The sequence below is a fragment of the Chinchilla lanigera genome, unplaced genomic scaffold (assembly GCF_000276665.1).
Source record: "Chinchilla lanigera isolate Chin_1 unplaced genomic scaffold, ChiLan1.0 scaffold00218, whole genome shotgun sequence".
Classification (NCBI taxonomy): Eukaryota; Metazoa; Chordata; class Mammalia; order Rodentia; family Chinchillidae; genus Chinchilla; species Chinchilla lanigera.
In genome coordinates, this window is record NW_004955619.1 from 150,727 (window position 1) to 175,699 (window position 24,973).

The following is a 24,973-nucleotide window of genomic DNA, read 5'->3' on the forward strand; positions in this document are numbered from 1 at the left end:
GAATTTTTTAATATTTGAAGCATGTGGAAGTTGTGCACAGCCCTGGACAGAGCTTAAATAGACACTTCTAAAATTTTTTACAAAAAGTTAATCAGATTGCACAATGAGAAATAAAAGGATCCCCAAAGCAGTTGTATAGCAGTTTTAATCATGGCAGTTCCAAATTAAGTGCAGTACAGATGATCTTCAACAAAATAATGGAAATATAACAAATAGAAATATATTAAGACATGGTATGTTGCAAAACAACAAAAGAGTGCAAGCTGCTGGCAAGTGGGTCAATGTAGGGAACACTCTAAACTCGCAATGCTTACAGAGGGTAAGTCAGATCTGAGAGTGGTCTGCTGCTGTTTTCCACTGATACAAAGCTTTAGAACAGCCAAACTGAAAGACTGGGATGAAAAGCATACCAGGGCCTGTGGGCTGGGTGCGGGTTTTCACTGGCGAATGAGTGGAAGTGAGGTCTCTGAGAAAGTGTGTCCCTGAGAAGAAGCCTGGTGACACCGGTGGAAGAAGAGACTCACATACGACCATTCACCTTTGCGCCAATTATACCTTGATTTGTACCTAATAACACCAGTTAATCCTCTAATATTTCATTATTAACTGAAAGATATTGTGGAGCATAACATAAATTTACCCTAAATGTTACTGATGCACACTTTTACCAAACAAAGTGGACTTGGTAGTGAAAGTAAAGTTAATAAATCCACACTATGTAGAGTCACCCAAATTGTAATGAAAAGAGCAGCAAAAAGATGACTGTTTAATGTCTTCAATGTGGGAAATCCCCAACACATGCTTGAAGAAGCATTTAATGTTGGAAAACTAAATAGACTTTCACTCACTTAAGTTAACACACTGCCTCATACACTTCCTCAGGGCTCCTTTGACCTCACTGTTCCTCAAACTGTAGATCATGGGGTTCACCATTGGGGAAAAAATAGTATAGAAGGCTGACACGACCTTATCATGGCTGGCTGACCTGTAGGATGTGGGTCTCATGTAGATAAAGATGGCAGCCCCATAAAAGAGACCCACGACTGCCACATGGGAGGAGCAGGTGGCAAAGGCCTTCTTGCGGGCCTCTGTGGAGCGCATGTGCAGGACAGCAGACAGGATGAGGCTGTAGGAAGTCAGGATGAGGAACACAGGTATCAGTAGCATCAGGATGCAGCAGATGTACATGAAATATTCAAAGGCAGAGGTGTCAGAGCAGGCCAAACGCACCAGGGTGGGGGCCTCACAGAAGAAATGATCAACTTCATGTCTGCTGCAGAATGGGAAGCTGAGGGTAACAGCAGCCTGCATGATCCCATCAGCTGCCCCCAGGAACCAGGACCCCAAAGCCATTCTCAGACACAGCCGCCAGCTCATGAGGGTGGCATAGCGCAGCGGGTGGCACACAGCCACATAGCGGTCGTAGGACATGGCTGCTAAGAGGAAGCACTCTGCTCCTCCAGTTGTCTGAAAGAAGGTAATCTGCATCCCACAGCCCACTGGAGAGATGGACTTCCTTCCAGTCAGGTAGGCAGCCGCCATCTTGGGCACAATGGTGCAGACCAGCATGAGGTCCATGAGGGAGAGCTGGCTCAGCAGGAAGTACATGGGCGTGTGCAGCCGGGGGTCCTGCTGGATCAGGAGGACCATGAGGGCATTGCCAAGGAGGGAGGAGATCATCACTGCAAGAGTAATGCCAAAGAGGATTTGGTGGGCTGTGGTGTGGTCGAAGAGTCCTAGGAGAATGAAATCTGAGGTGGTGTTCCCATGCTCCATGATTTCAAGCAGAGGTGCTGCTCTCAGTGGGAAGGAGATGAGAGAGCTCCGTCCTAAATGCTGCATGTGAAGTAAACAGCGTGAAAACACTTGTGTGAAAAGGATGAAACCTATGTCACATTCTTCATCTGACAATTTCAAAATTCTTTTAAATGTATATACATTGAAATCAAACTGTTTCCTTATTTGCAATGTTTTTATTATGAACACATCACAGTTTGATTATTGCTTAATGGGTTTAAACATCTATATTCTGATAATTTGAGATATATAATTTTTCATTACCTGGCTTTCATACAAATGGATGAGTTGGAAAAAATTTGCATAATTGCTTCTCAGCGTTCATTGTAAGTAGACTTCAAAAGAGAATCAAATCAATAGTTTAGCTAAGTCATTGCTATGTACTTATAATAAAGTTTACACATCTGTAACATATTCAAATTTTTCACCTGCCAAAATCAATTTATCTTCCCTGACATTGATTAACCCCGCAAGAGCTTTTTACTTTCCAAAGAAGAGGATTGATTCTTTTCAGACATACACACTGGAAGGACAGTGTATGAGGGACTTGCGTGTGCTGGGACTCAGTGCCTAACATCCGCAGCCTTAAGGAGCAAATGGTCCATTGTCTCACATTTCAGAGGTTTGATCATTGCTGGCTCCACAGCTGGAACGTCAAGCTGGACTGTGGGGCTAAGAGAAGCTGCTTAGTTCACGGTGCCTGACAGCAGAGTTAGGGAGCAACTCCAGACAGGAAGAGAAGACAAGGTTTGCTCCTGTCCAAGGTTTGTCCCCCTACCGCAGCACCACACAGAGCAGTGGGCTTTTCAACCCCGGAGCAGGTTTCAGTCCTACCATGGGAACAATGCACCCTGACCCACAGAGTGTGCACATAGAAGCAGTACTATGTTGGAATAGAGTACTGCACTTAGTACTACTACAGAGAGTTATATACTGAAAATGACCTTGCTTTTTTCTGCAATTTATAATCATAATATCAATAGACCCTTTTTTAATCATTAAAAAATATTTTGCTCTAATCCATTGTTCTTCTCGGTTGCACAAATGCTGAGCTTACCAGAGAGATGGAAGATCTTAGCTCTTTATCGACCTTTAAAACGTTTCAAACTTCAAACTACTGAAAGCGCATCAGTGGTTTAGTAACTGGTGTTCAGATTGTTTCTGATATTTGCTTTGCACACTACTAAAATGGAATATATTTTAATATAGTCTGAAGAGGTGTATGCACTTTTCAGTACAACTGTCACTGGTGTCCATCTCTGAATCTCCATCTCTCCAGACTGAACTTTTACATGAACTGAGATGAAAATCCCCCCAAGCTTTGAGAAAACATCGCTCTTGTCCATGTACATTTGATTGTGCCAGAAAACTCATGTGTGGAAGGGACTTGAATCTGTGTGTGAGTGTGTGCACACACGTGCATGGGTGTGCGTTTCTTCTTATTTGCATGGATCATCCTCAGAGTTCATCAGTGCTCTCTCATGCATCTGAATTCCCTTCTTGTGCTCTGTAGCTCTCCCTTTTAGGGACACTCTTGGTTTATTTGTTCATCCTCTGTGACCTCTGCACTGCTTCCACTTGCTGAATCCCTCTGCATGACCAAGGGGAGGGGTGACGGATGTCAGAGCTCCACCTTGATGAGATTTTAAGACATCAGAGAAAATACAGCATCTTAGCGGCTTTTGCTCAAGTCACACAAGAAAGGTTTGTGTGTTTTTAGGGAAGAAACTGAGCTATCACCAGGATTATCAGCTAAGAAGTGAATGTTCTTGTGATGTAGCTGCTTCTTCCTGCATTTTAGTAATTTTTAAATTTGAATTCGTTAGCCAGAATTTCTCCATTGAGCTGGGTGGTTATTGTACAGTTTTTATGGTAAAATAAATTTGCAAGTGTGATTATATACTGAATTAATTTTTCATTCAGAATAGAATAGTATTTAGTAATAAAAATAATGTAAACATGCCTGAATAAAACTGTGTTAGAAGTTGATGTCAATGTTCATTTGTTTTGAAAAATAAAATCAAACTTACTCCCTATACATTCATAATGTAAGGTATTTTAGATTAGTGAAAATGGTTTAAGTTTACATAAAATTTCTTTTCCACATTATTCTCTAAAAATTACCGTAATATACAGTATAGTGAAGATTGCAGAGGAAGAATTACTTCACCTTTAAGTACAGTAGTAAATGTCATTATAAGAGTGGTACAATCTCAAAATTAGTGAATTATTAGAAAAAACTTCTTGCCCTATAATGTAGACATTTTCTTGTCTTTTTCTTCTATGTCCTCAAAATGAAGTGAGTTTTCTAAGTACCTTTTATTCTGCTTCAAAAACTGTTACTAGTCATGGTGAAAAAATTTAGCATGTCTCCTCTAAATCACAGTCATGTCTCTGGCAGTGTGTGAGGAGGTGTGAACAGTTCCTTTCCTCCTCACGAAAAGTGTTCCCATTACCAGTGACCCTGGAGAAATGCCTGTAAATTCTTTTCAACATCATTCCAAACTCATGCCCCAAATTTGAAATCAAAACTGTCCATTTGTTACCCAAGATACTCATCTGAATAATCAATATGCTCTACAAATACTAGCATAGTACCAAGCAAAGCATTTACACAATGGGCAGGAGATGTGAAGATTCTTCCTGATGGGAGCATCCTCTGTCACAAATTCAGTTCTTCAGAGAGTGAGACACTGAACAGAGGATTTTCTGCATAAAATATGTGAAGTAGGCGGCTGTCTGAGTTGAATATCTACAAGGAAATCCCTGATTCTCTTACTTACGTAGAGCAAGAGCAGTGACCAGCAGCCTTGTCTCATGTGGTGTGTCTGTGCAGGAAGCCTCTGCTCCAGCTGTGGCCACCCTACTGTACCAGTGCCTTGTGTGACTGAATCTGGCTCTGGCCCCCACCAGCCTCCAGTCCAACATGCTCTCATTAACCACCGTGAACCCCAGAGATTCGACACTGTGGGCCCCAGAGATGTTCCACGTCAGAGATATTTTCCTGACTCAGAGGATATTGCTACACTTCGTATATGCTGCAGGAAGCTGTGATAGACCAAAATAATAAAAAAATCATTTAGAAGCAATGTAAAAGGCAAGTAAATGTTCTTGCATGAGATATGATCTCAAAAGTAGACTAATGAGCAAAGGAACTATTCCAAAAACAAATATGTCAACATTTGTGACATGTTTCCCCATCCTATTCACCCCTGCCTGGAGCACAGGTGCATTAATGTCCTGACCCAGACTTCCCCTTGAGGTAGGCCCACTCAAAGGGCATGGTTCTGGGAAGGATGAACGTGATGGAGGGAAACACACCCAGTGCTGAGGACCGTTACTCTTCATCCAAGAATTTCATACCACTCACATTCTGGGAAAACAGTGCCTTCCACAACCCATTCTCAGATGTGCATCGGAATCTGCCCAGCAATGAACAGTTCAGAGCAGATTCTGCCAGTCAGGATTACTCTGTAGGGTTCCACCATTTCAGAGCACTCTATGTCCTGTTCAAATTGAAATAAACTCATTTTTCAGTTTTCAGTTGAGCACTCTAGCTGATCATACCAGATTCCAAATTCTGTTTGCATCAATTGCTAGAAAAAAATTGTAAGGGAAAGAAGGCAGTCCTGGAGGAAGTCAGAATGTAATCTTAGAAGTACAGACTAGGAAGTTTTTAATATCGTAATGTAAGCAAGAAGGAGAATGTTTTTCACTGATTTTATTTATTGCAGTGAATGCATATGTGGATGAATTTAACTTCCATCTACTGTACTGTTTGCTCACTTTGAATGGATTGGGAGTGTTTTTGTCTTCCAAGATGTACTAAGTGCTTAGTAAGTACTTGGAAAGTCGTGTTCTGTACCTACACAAATATTTCTTTTTCTTCAATTTTGAGCATCACCTGAGTGAGATGATACAACATTTTCACAAAGAAGAAATTACTGCCCTATTCTATATTATGACATTATCATAAAACTAGCTGTGATGAAAAATTTTTACTTCATTAGAGTAGGAATAAATAAGTCCCACTCTTCGGCATTTTGGAATCCAACGTGAATTTGTTGGCACCAAAGCAAACACTCAATGTTCATAGTCGTGTTCCTGTCCTCTGTTCAAAAGTAGAATTTCTGGTCTGGCACACCACTGTCCCCAAGAAGGACATGATGGTTTTCATTCTTCTGGGAAGATATCTGGCATGGGGACAGCTGGATCAAATGGGACCTCCAATGCTATATTTTGAGGAAACTCCACACTGAGTTCAACAGTTGTTGCACCAGTCTACGCTACCACCAACAGTGGAGAACTGTTCCTTTTTCCCCACATCCCCTCCAGCATTTGATATTGGTTGATTTCTTGAAAATAACCATTCTTTCTGGGGTGAGATGGAGTCTCGGTATTGTTTTAACTTGCATCTCTTGAATGCCCAGTGATGTTGAACTTTTTTATAAATTTGTTTGCTGTTTTTAATTCTCCAGCTGAGACGTGTGTATTCATCTAGATGCCCACTTTTGTATTTGGTCTTTTCCTTTCAAGCGTCTGATTTTTTTTGTTTTTTAGTCCTTTATATTCCTTTCTCTAAGGAACTGCTGGAAACATTTTTTTCCACAGTCCAGGTTATATCTTCACTCTATTGGTGGTTTCTCTTGCTGTGCAAAAGTTTTGTAATCAAATGAGATCCCACTTGTTGATTCTTTGTGATAGTTCCTGTGTCGTCGAGGTTTTAGTCATAAAGTCTTTGTCTACACCAATGTATTCAAGAGTTTTACCTATTCCAATTTCCAACAGATTTAATGTTTCTGTTTTAATATTTAGATCTTTGATCCACTTTGAATTTAGCTTAATTCATGGTGAAAGATATGTGTCCAATTTTAATCTTTAGCATCTGCAGAGCCAGGTTTTCTAGCAAAATTTATTATTGAGGTTATCGTTCTTCCAGTGAATGTGTTTGGCACCATTGTCAAAGATAACATGGCTGAGTATGTCTGTTTCTGCATCTTCTAGTCTGTCCCACTGATCTTCAGGCCTGTTTTTTTTTTTTCTTTGCCAATACCATGCTGTTTTTGTCACAGGAACTTTATAGTATAAGTTCAAAATCAAGGATTATGATGCTCCCTGCCTTGCCTTTTTTGCCCAGAATTGCCTTTGCTATTCTATGTCTTTTCAGGTTCCAAATGAATTTTAGGATTGTTTTCTTTGTTTCTGTGAGACATGCTGTTGAAATTTTGATTGGAATTGCATTAGAACTGTACAACAGTTTTGGAAGTACAGCCATTTTCACTATATTGGTTCTTCCAACCCAAGAGCTAGAAATATCTTTCCATTATCTGATATCCTTTTCAGTCTCCTTGTAAGAGTATTGTAGTTTTCACTGTGGAGGTTTTTTACATCCTTTATTAGATCGATACCTACATGTTTCCTTTTTTTGGATGGTTTTGTGGAAAAAAGGTGTAATTTCCCTAATTTCTCTCTCAGTGAGTTTGTTATTCCTGTCCAGGAAAGCTATTGATTTTTGTGTCCAGCTTTGTTACTGAATTTACTTATTAAACCTAGCAGGTTTTAGTGGAGGTCTTGTTGTGTTCTATGTAGAGCATCATGTTATCCACAAATAATTATAATTTCACTCCTTCCTTTCCAATCATTCATTTTCTTTCTATTGTCTCATTGCTTGAGGCTAAAATTTCCAGAACTATGCTGAATAAGAGGGGAGATGGTGAAAATCCTTGTCTTACTCCTGATTGTAGAGTAAAAGCTTTCAGTTTTTGTCCATTTAGTATGATGTTGGCTGTTAATTTGTTATAGATGGATTTTATCAGATTGATATAAAAATCATCTATTTCAATCATCTGCAGGGTTTTAATTATAAATGAGTGCTGACATTTGTCAAAAACTTTTTCTGCATCTACCAAAATGACATCTAGTTTTTGTCCTTGGTTGTGTTCATATGTTGTATTACATTTATTGCTTAAAGTATGTTGAAACATCCCTTTATCCTGCAATGAATTTTACTTTATCATGGTGTATAATCTTCTTAATGATTTACTCCATTCTTTTTGCTAGTATTTTATTGAGGAATTTTGCATCTATGTTCACTGGGGAGATTAGTCTGTAGTTCCATTTTTTAGTTGGGTCCTTCTCTGCTTCTGGTGTCAGGGTAATTCTTGCTTCTAGGAATGAATTTAGAAGTATTGCTTCCCTTTCAGTTTCATTAACAAATTTGAGAAGTCATGGTATTAGGTGTTCTCTAAATTTCTTATAGATTTCAAAAGTGATTCTGCCAGGTCTTGCACTTAACTTTTGGTAAGTTTTTAAACTACATCTTCAATTTCATTGACTGATAATGGTTTATGTCAGATTTTTATATCTCGTTTCAGCTTTGGTAATTCATGTATATGTAGGAATCTCTGCATTTCTTCTGCATTTTTTTTTATCTTATTGGAATATAATTTCTCAAAGTAGGTATAGATGATCTGGATTTTTGCACGGTCTATTTTGTGTTTACCCTCTTTATTCCTAATTGTGTGGATTTGAGTCTTTCATTTTCTTTTTTGATAAGGTTGGCTATAGTTTTATTGATTCAATTTAATCTTTCAAAGAATGAACTCTTCAATTCATTGATTCTTTGTATTGTCTTCTTTATCTGCAGTGCATTAATGTCCACTCTGATTTTTATAATTTCTTCCCTCAAACTAGCTTTCATTTTGACCTGCTCTTGTTTTTCTAAAAGTTTGATGTTCAACATTAATTTGTTGATTTGCACTTGCTCTGTTTACCTCATATGGGTATTAGCTGCTCTCTATTTCCCTCTTGGGACTGCTTTCATTGTGTCCCATAAGTTCTGATATGTTGTATTATATCATTCAATTGCACAAACCATTTAATTTTTTCTTTAATTTCATCTGTAAACCATTGGATGTTCAGGAGGATATTATTTAATTTCCATGTGTTCATGAAGTTCTTGTTCTTCCTTTTGCCATTGATTTACAGTTTAATTCATTAGAGTCTGATAATATGCAAGGGATAATTTCAGTTACTTTGCCTCTAGTTTAGCATGTTCTCTGAGCTAGTATGAGGTCTATTTTGGAAAATGTCCCACGTGCAGCTGAGAAGATTTATTGTGATGTTGTGGGTTGGAACACTCTGTAGATATCTACTAAGCCCGTTTGTTCAAATGTTTGGTTCAGTTCTAATATTTCATTGTTGATGTTTTTGTCTAGTTGGTCTGCCTTCTTGTGACAGTAGAGTATTGAAATCACCCAAAGAACTGTATTCATGCATATTTGATTTTTCATGTTTGTTAGTATTTGTTTTACATAGATGGGTACAATGGTATTTATTGCATATACATTTATGATTATTAACACTTCCTCTTGGATTGTTCCCTTTACAAGGATATAGTGACAGTCTTTGTCTCTCTTACTGTCTTGGCTTGAAATTCACTTTGTCTGCAAATAGAATAGCTACCCCTGCCTTTTTCTGAGTTGTCACATGGAATACTGTTTTCCATCCTTTGACTTTCATTCTATGAATTTCTTTTCAAACAAGTGTGATTCTTGTGTGTACCCTATTGTTGGAACTTGCATCTTGATCCATTCTGCCAGACTGTCTCTTTTGGTTGGTGAATTGAGACCATTAACCTTGATGGTTATAACTGATATTTATTGACTTATCCTTGTCATGTTATTTTCCTGTTGTTGACATAACCTGCTGTTTAATTGCTAGCCTTGCCTAGTAGATTCCGTCTGTGGGAATTCGTGGAGATTTAGTACTTGTTATCTCTTTCTAGAATGTCCTTCAAAACATTTTATAGTGTTTGGTGGTCATAAATTTGCTCAGATATTCTTTATCATGGATGTACTTATTTCTCCATTGATTTTGTAAGATAATTTCATGCGATACATCAGTCTAGGTTGGATGTTGTTTTCATTTGGAGCTTTGAATACTTCACTCCAAGCGCTCCTTAACTTGAGAGTTTATGCTGAATTGTCAGCTGTGATTTTGATGGGCTTTCCTTTATAGGTGATTTGTTTCTTTTCCTTAACAGCTTTTAAGATTCTATTCTTGTATTCAATTTCTGGAATCTTGACAATGATATGCCTGGTTGTAGTTTTTTTTAATCATGGATAATTGGAGTTCTATATGGCTCACTTACCTGTATGTCAAGTTATTTTTTTCCCTACAAGGAAAGTATTCTGCAATGATGTCTGTACCTTGTTTTTTTTAATATCATTTGTGCTATCTCCTGCTTTTCATTGACTCCATTCAATCTTATTCTTCATGTTTGCATCATCAAGCAGCTGCTGGTTTGATTTCTCATGGTCCCTTGCTATTTTTAAGAAATCATTCTTTTCATGATTTCTAACCACAAGCCTGACTTCTCTATATCTGAGATTCTCTCCTCACATCAGCTAATTCTGCTGCAGATATGTCAATGGAATTTTTATTTTCCTAGATATCTGCTTGAATCTGCCATTTCTTATGTTGGGCATTCACGGCTTCCATAATTTTCTTAAACTCCTCTATTTTTGTAAGTGTATCTTATCTAGAGTCACTAAGCATGGTTGTCATTGTGGACATCTCTGCAGTTATCTGAGAAATAAATTCTGATTTCATTTTTGCTTCAGCCTCATTCAAGTGCTTTGTTGTTACCACTGCAGAGAGGCCAGGTGGGAGGCTTTTGCACTGTCCTAACTCATTGCCCCCAGATTTTACTTTGTGAACTAGATGTCAGGTGTTACATCTTGTTTAAGTGTCTTCTCATTTTTTTTTCAATTTAATTCCTGGGTTGACGCTTGTAAATTGCCTATGGTCAGTTGCTTCATTGCTAGTATTTAGATACCTTAGGAAATGACTACTTCTCCGAGGTATGTTCCAGGTGTAGCTGGGTTTTGGGTTTTGAGACTGTTGCAAGATCTTACTTTTCAATTTGTTTGGGATGAGAAGTTTCTGCCTGCTTGGCCTACTCTCTAGTTCTTTGGCACTGGCCCAGAGTGTTTTCTATGAGCCTTTGGCAATGTCAGTCTTGAAATACCAGGAAGAACAGCTGGTTAAATAATGATGTCAATTTTTGTTAAAGTGGTACCATCAGCAGTAACAATAGCATCAAACACAGCCTAGAAAATGACAAATTGAAGTAACCATTAATTTACCACCTTTAACCATATGAACTAGATTTATGGTTATACAACAAAATCTAAAACAAACCAGAAAATCATATGCAGAATTTGCATCCTTAATATGTCAATTTTACATTCAGGGATAAAAATTTAAAAGGGATTAGAGAGAAAGCAGAGAAGTTGAAGAAGAGGAACAGATTAGAAATAAGGCTGAAGGACAGAGTGGGATCACACTAACTTGCAGAAGACAGAAGGAAAAGAGAGAAGGGAGAAATAAAAGTAAAATCAGAAGAAAAAAATCACAAAGAGGCTAGAAAGCACATGCCCATTCATTCAAAAAGATCAAAGAATAAAGGAAAAACAAAACAAAAACAAAACCACCACAACAAGAAACAAGTGAGAGAAAGAGAGAGAGAGAGAGAGAGAAGAGAAAGAGAGAAAGAGAGAGAAAAGGAAAAGGGAAAAGGGAAAAAGGAAAAGGGAAAAGGAATAGGAATAGGAATAGGAATAGGAATAGGAATAGGAATAGGAATAGGAATAGGAATAGGAATAGGAATAGGAATAGGAATAGGAATAAAAATCCATTTCCAGAGTTGTCTCTGCTGTCACTGGTAGGCAATGTGTGGAGACAGAGTCCAGAGATGAGCTGATTTATCTCAGCAAGCTAGCAGTAGCTTTATGGTGGGTAGTGGATAATCGAAGTGAGCCTGCACCTTTATTTCCCCTGGAGTTCAGGCTGTATCTTGGACACAGTTGCTGAGACTAGACCCATTCAGCCTGCAACATTCAGCACATTTTCTGTTGCCTTGAACTCAGCTGAGAGCCACTAGTTGTACGTAGCAATTGTTCAGAGTTCTGAGCTCAGTTGGTCGCTCTCCAAGATGGCCCTTGGTCAATTGTTCTCTCCCCTGGGAAAATGTAGCCCTCAGCACTCACCCCAGACAGTGCACTCCTTCACATCCACTGTTTTCTTCCACTGTTGCATCTCTCTGTGGAGGTCTTTGGTGTTGCCAGCAGTCACCATATGACTGCAGGTCTGAACCCCTCCTTTCACACAGTGAGTCCCAACTCAGGGAGAAGACTACATTGGCTACCTTTGCTTTTTCAGTGAAGGTTCTCTCTCCATGTTCCCCATGGGCTTCAATTCTCACTTCAATCCATCCTGGGTCCAGGGGACCTCTTTCCCGCTTTCTTATGTTCCTTACATTGCTACATTTCAGTGTCTGGACAGCGACTCTCAAAGACGCTTTTTCTGTGCTGCTTACCACTCCACCATATTTTACCTGACCTATTGCTCTACGTTAGAATAAGTATTTTGAAAAAAAAGTTGAAATATTCATTTGGAGTGTCACCTAGTAAATTAGTATGAAGGGAATAAATTACATAGAAACTGCAGAAAAAGCTTTCAGTGTAAATCAATATATAATAAAAAAATGTTTTTTCATTAGATAGAGCCATTACATATATTTCTTGTAATTTGGGTTAGTTTACTAAAGATAAATTATATAAACTGGAGAATCAACTTGTTAAGGCAGGAGGTGATGACAATATACTAGAGAAGTTTAAACTTTTTTTAAAAACTAGTAACAGAAATGGAACCATTCATTTTATTCCCTATTAAAATTCTTGCCTTCACTTCAAACAAATTTTCCATGGGTCCTATCACTTCTGATATAGTTCTGGAAACCTCTTTGTGATGTCATTCAAGGTAGGAAAAAATACAGTGAATTCTGCAGTCCAGTACTTTCTTTTGTGAAAATCAAGAAGTGTGTTTTCTTCCATGTTCTTCACCAGCTCTGACACCATACAAATGCTGGCTCTTTTTCAAGGTCAGAATAACCATGGAAGGCAAAGGTTTTGAATTAATTGAGGGCATAAAGGAGGCCAGAACAGCTCAGGTAATGACAGCAAAGAGCCACAGAACTGCTACAAAATAGGTAACAAAGATAGGATAAATGTGCCCAAGTGAGGTGGAGGACTTTGAGGGAGTTCATGGCAATATCTTTTATTGAAAATTTTTTTAAAACTATAAACATTCAACAAAGCATTTAATCAAACCTCATGTTTTGAAACATTTCAATGCTTTATTTTATTTTACAATTCCCCATGTTAATAAAATATCCTCGTATTAATGATAAATGTAGGCTCATTAATTTGGATGGTAAGAAGCAATAAAAAATAAAAATTGTTGACTTGAACACATAATTGTTATGTCCTATCTTAAAAATTTTAAATCACAAAGATTAATTTTAGTTCCTGAGGTCATGGCATGAAAAAGTTTTCCAATTATTATTCGCTGTTCAACATATTGAGGCATAAAATGACCTAAATTTTCACAGAGCAGATTCTCCAAGTCACTCTTCCCACGGCCCCCATCACATCCTTGTTCCTCAGGCTGTAGATCACAGGGTTGAGCATTGGGGTGAGGATGGAGTAGAAGACAGCGAGGACTTTGTCCTCGGCTGGAGATCAGAGGGACATTGGGCAGAATAATTGTAAACAAAAGGTGTGTAGTAGAAAGTCACGATGGTAATATGGGTGCTACAGGTGGAATAGGCCTTCTTTCTGCCTTCTTGTGAGTGAATGTGATAAACAGCCAGGAGAACCCAACTGTAGGAACACAGAATACCCAGGAAAGGAAACAAAAGAAATATAATGGCACTCACAAATACCGTGTACTCATAGACCTGGGTGTCCATGCAGGCCAGAGTCAGCACAGCTGGGACATCACAGAAGAAGTGATTGATGGCTCTGGACTGGCAATAAGGAAGACAGAATACATACAATGTGTGAGTACAGGCACTGATAACACCCATCGCCCAGGATCCCAGGATTAGCAGCACACACATCCTATTGTTCATGTGAGTGGAACAGTGCAGAGGAAAACAAATAGCTACATAACGGTCATAGGCCATGGACATCAGGATCAGTGCTTCTGCACCTGCGAAAATTGTGAAGAGAAAACTCTGAACCCAGCACCCAACGAAGGAGATGGACTTATTTCCAAATAGAAACCTCTAAGCCATCCTGGGGACAGTGGTGGAGACGTAGATGAGGTCCATGAGGGAGAGCTGACTGAGCAGGATGTACATGGGCGTGTGGAGCTGGGCGTCCAGGAGGATGAGCAGGACCATGGACAGGTTGCCGGCCAGGGCCATTAGGAAGATGGGAAAGATGAGAATGAAGAGGGCAAGGCCAGCCCTTGATGGGGGCAACAGGCCCAGGAGGATGAAGTCTGTAGAGGTCTGGGTGTGATTTTCCATGTTGCATTTATATGTTGTATCTAAAGAGAAAGATATCAATGACTGGGTATAAATCATTAACAAATTTGACAGTTTCCCTATTGTAATTACCCTATGATTTATTCAAGTGAACAGTTTTTAAAGGAAAAATAAATTTTGCAAAAGTTAACCTATTTTATACTGACTTTAAAATTATATAAAACAATAATTTATGATCTAAATGTTTTAGAATAAATCTAAAAACTTACTGAATGATAATATTACAACTCCAAGACTTCTACATGATTTAATGTCACACGCTAACTTGCACATCATGAATTCTGGCTTATTTTCAGAAGTTGTGCTAGAAAAGCCATGCGAATGCATTTTACATCCATTCTGATAAATTTTAATACACTTATGCATATTTTTTCTTAAAAGTTTATTTTTTTCAGACTTACTTCAAGTACAGTCGCACCTCTGTTTAGAAACACTTTTTTTTGCAAACAGTTTAGTTGGTAATCAGAAATGTTTGGCAAAATTCTATTTTTGTTTGCAAACTCTGCATCGGGTCACAAACATGACCACAGCCATCGTCCCCACACCAGCATATGTGTGGCCATTTTTTCTTAAGTCACAGAACAAATTAAGTTCTTGAACTGGTACTACTGTTTTTCACCCAGGTAGCATTGATTTTAATGAAATATACACACTTTCTGGAAAGTCTTTGCCCAAGAATCCCATACAAAGCTTCTCATACAAGGTTTTGTGGTAAAGTTCTTTTGCACAGAAATCTACAGTGTATTCGAATTGCCTTGTACCTCTTATAGAAGTCATTGTAATTCAGACATTTTCTTTTCAGTGTTGTATCATTCGTTCTCTTTCAACTCATTTCTCAGTGTACAAAATTTTCTCATGCCCAGAACATCTGTAAAGAAGACATCCAAAAGGATGACAGGCACAACGAATCATACCCACTATCAGAGATCATTTGGGAAATGTAAATAGAAATCACAAAGAGATAACATTGCTTTTTCAGTAGCAAAGCTTTCACTAAAGAAACAAATAATATAATTTATATTTTCAAAAGGATTTCGAGCACTTGGAAAACTTTGTGTATTTTTGTGAGATGTAGAAATGATGCTGCCACTATAGAGAATGACATAGATATTGCCTAAAACATAAAGAGAATTTGAACATGAGCTAGTAATTTCACCTTTGGATTGCACAGTAATTGTTAATGCAGACACTCAAGAGCTATTTATTTGTAAAGCCATTCTTATAGCTGCATATTTCATGGTAGCCACAAGGCAAAGAAACTTAATTTTTCATCTGCAGACAAATTAAAAAATGTCCCCCATGTAATATATTCCATTTTTCAAATGTAACAAATAAGGACAATTGCTACAACATGAGAGTGGACAGATATTCCAATACAGCACCATGGCGTTTCATGTGTAATACTGGAACACCATTCCTGACACGTGGGCAGACTCACGTATCAAGTACTTATTTCAGTAGTGCAAAAGAACATTGTCACACAAATATAAATCTATTCACACAGAGCCTTTCATTCCTCTGCACAGTGAAATGAATGTAAGCAATCCACAGGAAGCCCACTGTGTACATGTCCACTTGCATTGTTTTCCATGCAGCCCTCTCAAGCTGTGCAGTGTAGGTAGGAAGATTCCCAGCACTTACAGGGGAGGTAAGAGCGCACGGCAGCCTCTGGAGAGGGAGTCATGCAGCAGGCTTTGGGTCAGCGGGACCTGAGAGGAAGGGTGGAGGCAAGGATGTCACTGCCGGTCCTCACCCATTGTCACCAGGACAGCATCAGGGTTTGTCAAGGATGCAGTAGGATGTAATCCTAACGGTAGTCTCCTCAGGTTGACACAGCGAATGACATTTTACAGATGAGAAAACAGTAATATAGGTGACCATGACTCAGAAATAAAGAGGGTTTACATTGCAATCATAAAAAAGAAAAATATTTAAATCAAAATTTTCTATAGAAGGTAAGTTTCAAAGCATGTGAAAATCTTTCTGCACAAGATAATTACTGGAGTGTTTAAAAATTACTCACTTTGGCATTTCATTTTGTGTCTTTTGTCACCTTGTTCTACTGATTCTCCACCTGATGCTACCAGAAATATAAACACAACCACAGAAAAATGTCTTTTTTTATATACATAACCTATTTATTTCTGTTTGTCTTTGGAATCCAAAGGCATAATTTCACTGTACAGAGAAACTGTCAAGCCCACAAAATTTAATGATAAAGATTAGTTAGACCATCTAAAATCATAAAAATTTAGTGGACTGCCATATGTTTTTAGGAAGCTTTGTCAAACCTTACTAACAGTCGACACAAACAAACCATGTCAAATGGAAAGGCCTGTCTAGAGAATGGCCTGCATTTCTCACCTACTGTTAGATTTATAAAGTAGAGTTTATTACCCTTCAAAATGCTGAGAGTCACTGTGGATGTGAACAGAGCATCTCCCACTGTGATTCCACACCCAGGCTCTCTTCTGAATTAGTGTAACTGTTGACACGAAAGGAGCTGGGTGAGGAGAGAAGGTCTATGATTTCCTTAAATAAGCCCTGAACAAGCACAGGAAATTATAACCGTGTGAACATGATTGCCCTGTGCAGTCAAATTTTTAGAGAGTATAGACAGGAAATTATTTCTTAATCCCAGAGGTAAACTGTCCCTACTAGGAGAATTTGACTGTCAAGAAACAGCCTCCTAATCTCCAGTGTAAATCAAATGCATAATTGTCATGAAGACAATTCTCCAAATGCTGCCCCTGTATTAAAAGTTTCTCTTAGTCCATAAAAAAGAAGGTTTGCGCTAATATTGATTGCAGAATATTTTGTTAGATATTTATTAATTAATATTATTATTAATATTTTTAATATTTTTCTGAAAACTGTGTATTCTGTACAGGAACTAAAATATATCTTCTACTCTGAGTATTTTAAAGTTAATAATATCCACTGTATTCACTATTACTGTTCTCCTATCATCTTGTCATGAAATTTTGTTTTACATTTTTTCCATAAAATAAAAAAGTTAAAAAATAGAATGAATTCTGTGTCTGCATCATTTGTGGTCATTATGCATCATTTCATTACTTATACCACTTTTTCTTACACTTCTATTCAGATTAGAACGTATGACACTGAAAATGCTTCTTTTTTGATTCCTGTATTAATAAAATACGTAGGTTTTACCAGTACAGGCTTCAGTTCACAGCAGGAATAAGAGAAGCACAGATACATTTGAATCCTTGGTGCCCACAGAGGGACCAAGTGAAAGATCTGGGATCACGTAGCGGCGCCCCCCAGAGTCTGCACCGTGTAGTTTGCACTGCAGCACAGAAGGCCCCACACTCTGCTCCTTTGATCAGGGGACTCTAAAAGACAGATCTTTACAGTAATGCTGACATTATTAAATTTTTTCAGATCCCTCATACTGGAGGAAGAGGACTCTGCCTTTACTAAAAAGGCCTCCTGTCATTTTGCAGAAAATTTTGAAAGAAACCTCAGGTTGGAGTTTTTAAAGCTTTTAAATGAAGTAAACTATCAAAGATCCAAAGACAAATCACAAAAATTAAAGCTTATTTCTCACATCCATGACACTATCTACACTGTTCTTCAGAAAACTAAACCATTTTTCTCTTCCCATGACACCTGAAATATCCTATACCTCTGATCTCCCTTACATTGACAATCTGGCTTACTGGTCTACCTGAGGATGGGGTCAGGGTTATCAGGAGAGCCTTGAACTTACTGACTCTGGAAAGCCAGGCATAGATAGCTCTCTGCACAAAGCTGGTCATAGCTGAGTCTACCTGTCCATTCTAAGACACAGTCTGCATTTTCCTCAATTAACTACAATTCACCAATTGTAAAAAGACTCCTGTAGAATCTCGGAAGACAGGCACAGTCCAGAGGGTCGCTCTCACAGTGTTGCGTAAAGCCAGTGTGACCCCCTTCTCTGCAGTGGTTCCTGATGAATTCACCGAGGACAGCTGAAGAGTGCACAGTATTCTTCGTCATTTTACTCACTACAGACAACTCATCTTTTAAAAACCTTTCACTTTCAATTGTTTACCGCGGGATAAAGAACCAGATTGTAAGGTGTAAGAAGACTGACAGCTGAGTAATTACATCTTGTGTGTCTTAGGGTGTCTCTAAGTTATGTACCTCCAGGCAGCTCCACAGTGCTGCAGCTGCATTCAATAAACAAATAGAGGAATATGTGCAGAGACTGTTTTGATATACTCAAATCATTGCATTAGGATATCCTTTAAATTTTGTTCTGCAATGAGAATGACTTAGTCAGCCTTATTGTACATGTTCACAGCAGTAAGCTCCTTGTAAATGTTACCTAAACCTACCCTTAATCTTAAGAGTATAAACTGGGCTGCTGAGGTCATTCTTACTGTGCAGAGAGCAAATATGGGTGATTGCAGGCTGCCTCTGAAAACATGCAGAGTGCACCTTCAGGGCATGACTGGTTCCAAGGCAGCACTGAGCAGTAGCTGTGGGTTTAGTCTCCCTCATAGCGCTGTCATCTCCATCAACAGAATTACATAATCCACATTATCACACCTGCTTTCCACTGTGATTGTACAGTGCTGTGGATCTCAGATGCGTTCTGTAACCCATGTGCATTTGGTTCTCAGAACACTGTCCGGTTCCTACATTAGATGTAATTAATATGATTTTTTTTTTTGAAACTTTGTGCTCTGTACAGGCATCAAACACTAAGCAAGTTAAAATTAAAAATATAAGCACTGCAATTTGGCACAAATTAGATTTGAGTAAAAGTTCTGGAGAACTGAAGCACAGCTACTCTACCTGTGGTTGCCAGCAACGCTGCCAAAGGATTTTCTTAATTTAAAAACTAAGCTATGACTTTACATTTCTGTAATATTAACCTAGACTATTTTCCTTTTACCATAAGGTCCATCATATATTTTCATGTTGAAATAATTATAATTTCCAGGAATTTAAGCAGAATATAATGGATTTATAAAAGGTAAAACAGAAAAGAGGCCACAGTAGGAAGATTGCGAAGTGCAGGTTATCACTCATCACACATAGAAAAAAAAACAAGGAAAACAAGCATAAACAAAACAAAAGAACTTGCAAGAAGGATGAAGCAACGGGCTCTCCACCACCCTTACTGTGAGTGCCGACTCTGAGGGCTGAGTTTGTTCTTCGAGGTCTCTGGAGTTCATGGAAGGCACATGCAGCACGGTGTGCGCTCATGACCTCCCCTGACCCGGTCTGCAGTCCTGCGCAGGAAACACGCCCAGATCAGCTCGCAGTCAGTGTCTGGTGCCTGCGCCTCGTACCCAGGAGTTGTGCTGCACAGACGTGTGAAAATTACAGGGACTTGTCCTCAAATTCAGTGTCTAATCCCTGTAAAACTAAGTTCTCTTAAGCACATAATATAGTTTCCATTTTGTATAATAAGTAATATACAAATAAAATTAGGATGAGCACCACGATTCCTCCGCACTTGAAAACACTCACTTTTGGGTTAGCTGTTGCACTGATCAGCTTTCAGCGTGCTGAAGGGAATTCCAGACACAGCATAAAGAAGAGGTTGAATTAGGCTCAGCGTGGTGTTTGGAGGCAGCCGACTTCAAGGCAGGAATCTCACAGCCGAAGGGCCAGGAGAAGCAAAGCTCGTGGTGCTCAGTTCATGGTGGGTGAAGCTGAATGGGTCAGAACGAGCATCAGCGAGCGACCTCAGCTCTAAAGTCAGCCATCAAGGGCCCCCTCCCACCTCATTCCTCCAGACAGCACTTCCAACTGTGAAGTCAGTGTGTTAATCCACTCTCCCTCCAGCACTCCCAAGACCTGATCCCCTCTTCCAGCTCTCTTGACCCGCTCAAGCTGACAATCAGCCCACAGTCACAGGGGAACACCGTCATTTTCTGAGTAAGCTTTTTGAGAGCTGCTCCTACACATGCGCACACAACCTCTCATCCCGCACTTGGCACTTGAGCCACCTCCGAGGAGACTGAGGGCACCGGGACTCCTGTCCTTCTGCAGCTGCGCACTGGGTCTCAGGGTGGGCGGAGCCTGGGGAAGGTCCCCTGAGAGCCGGACAGGAGAGGGCTGGTCCCTGCGGACACGCCTGGCCTGAGGCCGAGGAGAGGGCAGAGTCCTGATGGGCACTAGATGCTCTCCAGCTGCCAGGGCAGACGCGGTGGGAAGAACAGACAGGCTCGCTCAGCGTGTCCTCCTGTGCTCTGCCTCAGGACATGTTTTGTTTTCATTCTGTGATTCATTACACACCTGGTTATCATTTATCACCTTATATTATCTTAGTTTCCATTTTGTTTGCACTGGAAGATAGTAAATGAAAGTGAAATGACTTTAATAAAAACTTAACTAGAAATTTTTAAGAGAGTTGTATAAACTGTGTTATGTAGAATTATATTATTTTCTTTCCATTGCAAATTTCCTTTTAATTATTTTAATTTTAAAGAGAATAAAATACCAAAAATAGTAAAACCAATACAGTATTTCAAAACAAGATGATAGGAAATTAACAATAGTTATTATATTGCATATTGCTATCTTCAAAGTAGTTGCTTCGATTACCAGATATAGGCATGTAAAATTGATCAAACAATAAAAGCACTCACTGTCTCTTTCAATGAACTAACAGATATTAGTAGTACAGTTATCTTAACTATCTTATGTGTATATAGATATATATTTTTCTCTCTTTCCTCTTTTCTCTTTTCCCCCATCCCAGCAAATGTCTATGAACATATGAATTTTTCTCTTATTAAAATAGGTAATGAAAATGGTATTGTTATGGATATGTGAGAGAGTTAATCACAGAATATTCACAAAATAAATTTTTATTGAATACAGTAGCTTCAGTGTTCACAAATATCTGACAGTTACTTGGTAATAAATTAATCATCTCAGGAAATTATTCTAACATTCTATTTTCTTTTGAAAGATTAAAAATTATCTCTATTACTTACATTCTTGAAAAAATTTCATGGAGTCAAAAGCACAGATTTTTCAATATTTTTACACTTGAAAAGCTGATGAGTTTTAAAAATTTTTATTAGTATATGCTTGTACTACCTAATAATTACATTAATTCTAGAAAGCCAGTACATGTACAAAGCAAATCTTCATCCTTTATATGTCTCCTTCCTTCTCTTGATCTTCTTTCCATTTACACAAACTCTGTCTTTTTAATATATCTTATTTTGCTATTTTATTCATTACTGATTTTTCTGTTCATTTTGTATTCTGTTATTTTTCTGACACTATTTAATACTTCTTGCAGTCTTTTTTTGTAATTTTTTTTTGTTCTTCTTTATCAAGGACCATATTACCTGAAAATAAGAATGAGAATTTTATACTTTTTCATGTCTGATTCCCTTGACAGAACTTTTGGGTGCTCTAATGAACAGAAATGATGACACTGGAGATATTTTCTTGTTCCTGGTTTTAGACCAAAAGCTTTCAGTTTCTCAGTTTTATATGATGGTGACAGTAGGGTTTTTCTAAATGGCTCTTATTAGGTTGAGATTACGTCCTTCTATTTCTATTTTTTTCAGGGATTTTATTTGAAAAACTCTTAGACTTTGTGAAAGTTTTATTCTTTTTCTGTGTCTATTGAGAAGATCTCATGATTTTTATTCCTTTTTCTCTGTATGTGATGCACTACATTTACTGATTTCCAAAGATTGAACCATCCTTACACTGCTGGGATTGTCACTCCTTTCCCATGATATATATTTCCTAATGATTTGTGCACCATATTCATCAACAGTAGTTGAGGTTCTTCGCAAGTAGGTTCACTATCAAAATTGGCCTGCAGTTTTCCATTTCACTTCAGTCCTTGTCCAGTTGTGGAATCAAGGTAACGCTGGCTTCTAGGAATGTGTTTGGCAATATTCTTCACTTTGAAAATTTCTTAATGAGATTGAAAGCCATTGGCATGAGAGCAGGCCTGGAGTTCTTGTGTAATCAGTGGTGGATCAGTCAGATCTTGTGTTTGTCTTAGTAGGTAAGTTTTTATTACTGCCTCCACATTTTGCCTGTTATTGGATTTGTCAGAGATTTATATCTCTTGGTCCACTTGTGATTCATAAAAATCTAAAAATTATTCCTTTTTCTAGGTTCTCCAATTTATTCGAGTATTTTCTTAAAAATATGCACTTAATAACATAAGTTATTAAGTGGATTTCAGTGGTGTTCCTTTTGATACTGCCTCTCCTATCTCTTATTGTAAGCATGATGGTCTTATTAAACTTTGCTAAGGATTCATCTATTTTGTTTAATCTTTGGAACAGCCAGTGCTTTGAGTCACTGATTGTTTGTATAGTGTTTTTGACTCTATTTCACTAATTTTTCCTTTGATCTTCATTTCCTGTTTGCATTACTTTTGAATTTGTATTGCTCTTGCTTTTCTAATACAATGAGGTGTATCAATAGGTCATTTATTTTCTTGGAATCTCTTCGTTCTTTTTTTTCTGATGTTATCTTTCAGAGGTATAAACTTCCCTCTTATGACTATTTTGAATGTCTTCCATAAGATCCCGTATGTTGCTATTAGGAACTGCCTAAATTTTTCTGTGACTTCTTCTATGACCAATTGATTACTCAAGAATGTGTTGCTTAATGTCATTGTATGTCCATAATTTCTGTGATTATTTTTGCCATTAATTTCTGCTTTCATTGGTCTATGTTCTGATTATATGTGTGTGATAATTTGAATTACTTGTGTTTACTGGCACAAGCGTTATGGGCTAGTCTTACTCAATTTGGAGAGAGCTCCATGTGTTGTTCAGAAAAATGTGCTTTCTCTTATTCTGGGGTTGAGCACTCTTTTTCTTTTTTTTTTTTTTTGGTTTTTTTTTGGTACCAGGAACCGAACTCACCACCTTGCGCTTGCCAGGCAGGCGCTTTGCCGCTGAGCTAAATCCCCAGCCCCGAGCACTCTTTTTCATCTCTTCGTTCAAACATAGGGTTCAAATCTGAAAATTTATCAGTTTTTGTCTCTGGATTTATATGGACACTGGCATAGTGAGATTTTCCATCCTATAATTGTAATAAGGTTCATCTAATCCCTTAAATCCAGTAGTGCTTGTTTAATAAAGTGGCATGTTCCATGCTGTATATTTATAATTGTATCTTTTCCTATACAAATTTCCTTCAACCAGTATGTTATAAAGAGCCTCTTTGTCTCTTTGGATTATTTTTGCATTACAATTACTTTTTCAGTCAATGGCATAGCTACTCCTGCTTTCCTCTGAGCTCCTACTGCGTAGGATATTTTTTCCAACCTTCAGTACTTGAGTATTTCTTTTTAAATTAAATATGTTTCCTATATATATTATACAGTTGGGTTTGTTTTTTGGGGAAGTCTGTATTCTGTGTCTTTGAGAAACAGGCCATTCACGTTGAGAATTATCACAAAAATGCACTGTCTTGATCCTGTCGTTGTTGTTTTATGCTATTGCTGTTTACTTCTTTTCCTCCTTTCACCTAACTGCTCATCATAACTGGTATATATATATTCCTCAAGCCCCTGGGCATTATTGGCTCCATGGACTCTTCCTAGGGCATCTTTGAGAAATGTTTGCACTGCTGTTTCTTGCTCATTAATTGTAATAAAGAATTTCATTTCTTACAAATAACAGACTCCCTGTGAATAGCACAGATGCCCTGTCTGCTGTGCCAAGGACCTGCTGGTACAACTTCTTTAGAGGACAGTACATGTTGTGTGGAGGGACCTGGTAAGAGTCCTTGTTTGATGTGGTGAAAAAGATTTGAAAGTCACTTAAAATAGGACTTTTGAGATTATATCTCCCAACTACCCACTAGGAGCAGGTCAGGATTTGTGGGACAAGACAGGCAAACACAGATGTACTTGCAAATGTAGATTCAGGAGCACAGTCATCAGGATCTCAGAGCTTTGTCCTCCCCAGCACACTGGGTGGGTGCCCTGAGGGCGGTGAAGGGGGCCAAAGGCTCTGCGGTTGGACAGGAGCTCAGAGGGGTCCCCAGAAACCTCCCAGAGCACCAGGGCAGCAGTGAACTGTAAGGAAAACTCAGCTATTTTTCTTCCTTAGTATGAATGGCCTTGTTCTGTCCACAGGATTATTTACTAAAACACATAGTTCTTTAAATAATTAAGCATTTGGGCTCCTTGAAAAAGAATCTGCATTTTATGACCCACAGATGAAAAATTTGGGTGAGGACCATTTAGGCATTTGTTATGGTTGATACATTGTGTCAACTTGGGGAGTCTAGAGGTTTGGCTAAGTGACTCAGCAGGAAGCCAGGGTGCTTACTTTGTGTACATCCTGACCTGTGGAAGAGGAGGGCATGGAGATTATGTGAGAGCTACACACCCCTTAGGTGGAGGTAGCCTGTTTACAAAGTAAGGCAGGGAAAAAGAAGCTGCTTGCTGCCATTCCTCCCGTTTGCTCTGGCTGTTTGCTGTTCGGCTGCCATTCCCCCCTTTGCTCTTGTTGCTTTGCTATCTTCTGCCTCAGAGCCAGCCAAGTATGGACTGAAACCTCCACAAACTGTAAGCTAAATAAACCTTTCCTTCCTTTATTTTGGGCGTTGGGTATTTTGTCTCAGCAACGAGAGAAAAGTAACCAAGACAGCATTGAAGAAGTATGTTCCTGTTGTCACAAGTAGTTGTGTGGCTGAGGCAGGAAGACTGCTTAAACTCAGGACTTCCGAGCAGCAAAGAGAAACCTTGTTTCCAACACAGTGTGATTGGTCTGTGAAATAATGGGACCTTTGAAGAAAAGAACGCTGCTTCCA

At 38.5% G+C, this 24,973-nt stretch overlaps 1 protein-coding gene and 1 pseudogene across 1 annotated transcript; both read right to left on the minus strand.

Annotated features, from left to right (window-relative positions):
* Positions 1 to 840: 840 nt before the first annotated feature.
* On the minus strand, positions 841 to 1,776 carry LOC102014964 (olfactory receptor 2T8-like). The gene has a single exon (XM_005415008.1). The coding sequence runs from the start codon at positions 1,774 to 1,776 to the stop codon at positions 841 to 843; it is 936 nt and encodes a 311-aa protein (XP_005415065.1).
* Positions 1,777 to 13,238: 11,462 nt separating this feature from the next.
* On the minus strand, positions 13,239 to 14,176 carry LOC102013677 (annotated as a pseudogene).
* Positions 14,177 to 24,973: the final 10,797 nt, after the last annotated feature.